This window comes from Bufo bufo, chromosome 6 (assembly GCF_905171765.1).
Source record: "Bufo bufo chromosome 6, aBufBuf1.1, whole genome shotgun sequence".
Classification (NCBI taxonomy): Eukaryota; Metazoa; Chordata; class Amphibia; order Anura; family Bufonidae; genus Bufo; species Bufo bufo.
The window spans coordinates 142,068,305-142,073,425 of record NC_053394.1 but is presented as its reverse complement, the minus strand read 5'-3'; the positions used below and the strand labels follow the sequence as shown (position 1 = coordinate 142,073,425).

Genomic DNA, 5,121 nt, shown 5'->3' with positions numbered 1-5,121 from the left:
GTATGACAGTGTGTGTATGTGAGAGTGCCTGCATGTATGGTAGTCTGTGTATGTGGGAGTGCCTGAATGTATGACAGTGTGTGTATGTGAGAGTGCCTGAATGTTTGACAGTCTGTGTATGTGAGTGTGCCTGTATGTATGACAGTGTGTGTATGTGAGTGTGCCTGTATGTATGACAGTGTGTGTATATGAGTGTGCCTGTATGTATGACAGTGTGTGTATATGAGAGTGCCTGAATGTATGACAGTGTGTGTATGTGAGAGTGCCTGAATGTATGACAGTCTGTGTATGTGAGAGTGCCTGCATGTATGACAGTGTGTGTATGTTAGAGTGCCTACATGTATGACAGTGTGTGTATGTGAAAATGCCGGCATGTATGACAGTGTATGTATGTGAGAGTGCCTGCATGTATGACAGTCTGTGTATGTGGGAGTGCCTGAAGACTCCGGCCTCGGGGGGCCCCGACGAGGAAAAGAGGCTCGGCGAAGCCCTTCCCCGGAAGAAGCACCGCCCTTCCCTGGAAGAAGCTCCGCCCTTCCCCGGAAGAAGCTCCGCCCAGCAGACTTTCCAGGGAGAGGAAGGCAGGAAGAAGGAAGAAGCCATGGCCTCTACCTCAACCTCCAAGCCTCCCAAGAAGAAGACGAAGAAGACCGCAGAAGGAAGGAAGGCCACGGCAGAGGCCCTCCAGGACCCTTCAGCCTCCACTTCATCGGCTGCAGACCCGGTGGCACCCGCCCCCCCGAAGCAACAGGACGGCCAGAAGCCCGGTCCCGGCTCCCCTCCCTTGGAGCCCTGGATGAGGCAGACGGTCGTCCTGAAGCTAAAGGAAGTGGACGGGAGGGCACCGGACATGAGCCAGGATGTGTTCGGCAAGAAGATGGTCCTGGAGCAGGGATTTGCCAAGCCGGAAGTGACGAGCATCCACTCCCTCTTTGCTGGGATTTTCTGGATAACCTTCGCTTCCGTGACCATCTGCAAGAGGTACTGGGAGATGGTGAAAGCTGCACAGCCGGACTCCCCCTTTCGACGCTTTGTGGGCAGCTGCCCAGTCCAGAGAGAAGAAAGGAGAGTGACCGTCGCCATGCGGAACCCACACATCCCAGGCAAGGATATCGTCACCTACCTGAAGCGCTTCTGTACCGTGATGAGGGACCCCACCCACATCCTGGACGGAAACGGCTTCTGGACCGGCAAGTGGTCAGTCATCGTCCGCCTGAACAGGGACTCCACAGACCCAGATGGCGTGCAACACCTGCCCCCGACCTTCTCGCTGGGCAACTCCCAAGCGCTCGTCTACTACTCCGACATGCCGCAGACCTGCAGGAAATGTGGCAAGAAGGGGCACAGGCTGAGCGACTGCAAGGAAGTGGCCTGCTGGATCTGTCGAGTGACAGGGCACGAAACCTGGGACTGCCCTAAGAGGACGGCTTGCAACCTGTGCGGATTGGCTTCGCACATCTACAAGGACTGCCCACAAAGAGAACGCACCTGGGCAGCGGTCGCAGCCAGAGCACCGGACAGCGGGAACCCCACCGCAACCGCACCTCCGGCAGCAACAAGACTCAAAGCGAAGGAATCCAAAAAGAAGGAGGGTAAGCAGACACCTGCCCTAGGCCATGCTTCCGTCCCCCCCCCTCTCCCGCCCCCCCCTCCCGCCCCGTCGTCACCACCACTGAGGATTCCCTGATCCAACTGCCCATTACCTCAGTGATACCCTCCACCGCCCCAAGCCCAACCCGCCCCATTGTCACCACTGCAGCAGCACTAACCCCCCCTCCAGCTGCTGCAGCCCTCTCTTTGGAGGATTTTCCCCCTCTTGACTCCCCAGAGGTCAGGAAAGGAAAGAGGAAGGGGAGGGACAGCCCCATCGCTGACCATTCCAAAAAGAAGATGGTTGTGGTAGAGGAAGGGGCCTCATCCAACAAAGAGGAAACAGAACAGCAGACGGAAGAACCGTGGCCACTAACGAGGACCCCCAACAGCAAATCCTTCACCCCCCTGTTAGCCTCGATGAGACCGAGGTGGAGGAAATAGTGGCCAACGGAGCAACCGCCGACCCGATACGGCTACAGATAACCCTAGAGGAGATCGTAGCCAACTTTGCGCTGTTGCAGGGGCAACCCACAGACAGCGGACAAGAAATAGAGAAACCGCCGGACGACCGGGGTGGTAACTAAGATGTATCGTTTCCGCTAACCTTTTTCTTTCCCTAACATGATGGCAAATTTTAACCTTTTTTCCATTAATGTTAGGAGCATCAGGGACAGGTTCAGACGTCAGACGGTACTAACCTTTCTTACTTCACAGGTCGCCGACGTGTTTATGTTGCAGGAGTGTACTTTGCCCCCCTCTAGGTCATACAACCATCTGGCCAGGGAGTGGTCCCACGGCCCCTCCTACTGGTCCGGTGGTGGCGACTGCAAGTCGGCCGGGGTTGCCATCCTCCTCAGGGGAAATGCGTTCACACTTTACTATTACATTATATGCTATTCGTTTCCATGGTTACGAACACCCTGCAATCCATCAGCGATAGCCGTGCTTGCACACTATAGAAAAAAGCACCAGGCTATGTGAGCTCCCACGGTCCCGGCCACCAGAGAGACTGGCACTTTTTCCTACAGTGTGCAACTACCGCGCTCACTGAAGGATTGCATGGTGGTCGTAACCATGGAAACGAGCAGTGTATAATGTGATGGAAAAATGAATCAAGCCTGCAAAGGAGGCAATATGGATAATCACAATACATTAGTAACAGCCTTGTATTATCTTTCTCTACATGATAAGTGCCATTTGCTGAAGTGACCCAACCCCTTTATATATATCAAACCTTGCTCACTAGCCCAGGGTCTATAAGCTCCGCCCCTTTCCAGGCAGTCACATGACTATATCTAGCTTGTCCACCTACAAGCTTCAGTCAGTGATGTCACAATGGACTCCTAGCCAACATTTATTGTGACACAATGGAACTTCTGGCATCAGAAGACCAACGACTGAAGGAGAAGGTGCTACAGACAGAAGGAGAGCGTCTAGAAGACGATCCATTAGACGAGCAACAAAAGCCAGAATGAGAGCGCCTAGTCCTAGTATGAAGATGATACATTTATTTATTTATGGCTACTTTTGGGTATGACAGCTTTCTGAACCAGATACCGAGCAATTTTATGTTTGAAATAACGGATGAACTGATGATGGATGGTTCAGGTAATGAGCGCTTGTATCAGTCCTTTATACACTGACATGGGGCAGGACATTTATCCCACTATTTCTGCCTGTCCTTGCTGTCATTGGGTAGAATGACAAGTTGCCTTTATGAACTGTATGCCAAAAAAGTCCAAAGGGGGAGCAGTTGAGAGGCTGGGGGGGTGGGGGGTAGATGTAACATGAAATCATATAATTTTTGTTGCAGTAATGCTTCTACCTTCCATCTAGTACTGTAAGTGTTATGGAAGCCATTAGCACACACACATATAGACAGACAGATAATTATAGGGGTTTTTGGGTTGTAAAATATTGATGATGTATCCACAGCATAGTTCATCATCATCATCAGATTTTTGGGGTCCGACACCCGAATAACCCACAGCTTCTTGAAGCGTTTGCGGCTCTCCGGTGAGCAATGCATCTTTCTCATAGCACACCAAGCACAGCGTTGCACATTTTTTAGCGGCTGTGCTCAGTATTTCAGCCCAGGCCCATTTATAGGAACTAGGACTAAGCTGCAGATAGGTCATGTGATCAAGAAAGATGATGTCACTGGTCGAGGAAGAAGCCACAGCGCTCACACCGCGACCTCTTCAAACAGCTGATCAAGAGGGGGTGCTGGGAGTCGGACCCCAAAAAATAGATATGGATGACCTACAAATCATCTACTCCTGGAAAAGCCCTTTAAGTATTTTTTATTTGTATATTACTTTATCTGTACATTTATGTGTATATCTATATGTGTGAGTGCATATACGTATAGGGTGGCCCAAACAAAAGTAGCCGCCTCCAATATCTACAAATCAAACTGCCTAATAGTAAATCTGTCTTAGAAATGAAAGCTGAGCTCTGATTGGTTACTATGAACAACTAAGGCAGATTTAATATTAGTCAGTTTGATTTGGAGATTTTGGAGACGTCTACTTTTTCGTGGGCCACCCTGTATATACAAATATACATATAATCGATGAATATGTCTCTGTATGAGAGTGCAGCAAAGGTGCCGTTCACATTCGGTTAGAGGTAAGCGCGCGGTGTGTCTGCTGCCGAGCGTAGACCTCAGATGTCTGCAGCTACAGTACTTACCTATTCAATGGTTTATGTTCCCCATTGACTGACTGTAAAAACAAAGAAAGAAAAAACGGATTATCTAGTGATACCTATGGGCAATAGAAAAAGTACTGTAGTTTCATTCTAAATTTGGCTATGGAGCCCCATGGTTATCTCCGCTGTCTGCATTATCCCTTCTCTGCACCATTAGATTTTGCTCTATGTTTCTCTTCTGATGTCAGGGGCTCATTATACCGGCATGTGACATCATTATATGTTTTTTCCTCTCATACTGTATACGGTGACCTTTTCTTATCTACATCATTTCTGTCCTACAATATCATGGTGTACATTATCCTTCTGCTATAAAATCTCTGTGACCATTCTCCTATTATTGTGACATCACTGTGAGCATTATCCATGTACTGTTATATCACTTTGTGCATTACTCCTATACTGTGATGTAAGGTGAAGTCCACACACCGAGAGGAGGAACACCAAAAATACAGAGGTGACACAAGGGTTCATGCTGGTAACTCAATTAGGGAAAGAGTTCAGCCAAAATGGCAATAGTTCTTTGACTCAATTCCACCCAGAGCATGCTGCCTGGCCATAATTACAATGTAATAACCTGGCGGGCGGTCGTTTTATGGGGGATTCTCTCCACACAGTCAAAATTCCTTGCTCATTTATCTCTCTTTGTGCCAAGGATTTATTCTGCAGGCTACTTCAAACTTTTTCAAACAGTTGGGCTCAGCTTCATTTACCTGCAGGTCACACATCAGCCACCACTACACCCCTAAAAATCCATACCCAACATTAGCTAATTATCCATCTGAGCTGCAGGCTCCTGCCAGCTCCTTATAAACC

The 5,121-nt window shown here is 49.2% G+C and overlaps 1 protein-coding gene across 1 annotated transcript; it reads left to right on the top strand.

Annotated features, from left to right (window-relative positions):
- Window positions 1-406: 406 nt before the first annotated feature.
- LOC121005582 (zinc finger CCHC domain-containing protein 3-like) lies at window positions 407-3,068 on the top strand. Its single transcript, XM_040438359.1, has 2 exons — window positions 407-1,592; window positions 2,941-3,068. Exons 1-2 carry the CDS (start codon window positions 407-409, stop codon window positions 3,066-3,068), a joined length of 1,314 nt encoding a protein of 437 aa, XP_040294293.1.
- Window positions 3,069-5,121: the final 2,053 nt, after the last annotated feature.

Coding starts and splice junctions, on each gene's coding strand:
- LOC121005582 (XM_040438359.1), top strand. CDS start 407: ATGTATGACAGTCTGTGTATGTGGGAGTGCCTGAAGACTCCGGCCTCG. Junction 1,593..2,940: donor GGAATCCAAAAAGAAGGAGG/GTAAGCAGACAC, acceptor ATGGACTCCTAG/CCAACATTTATTGTGACACA.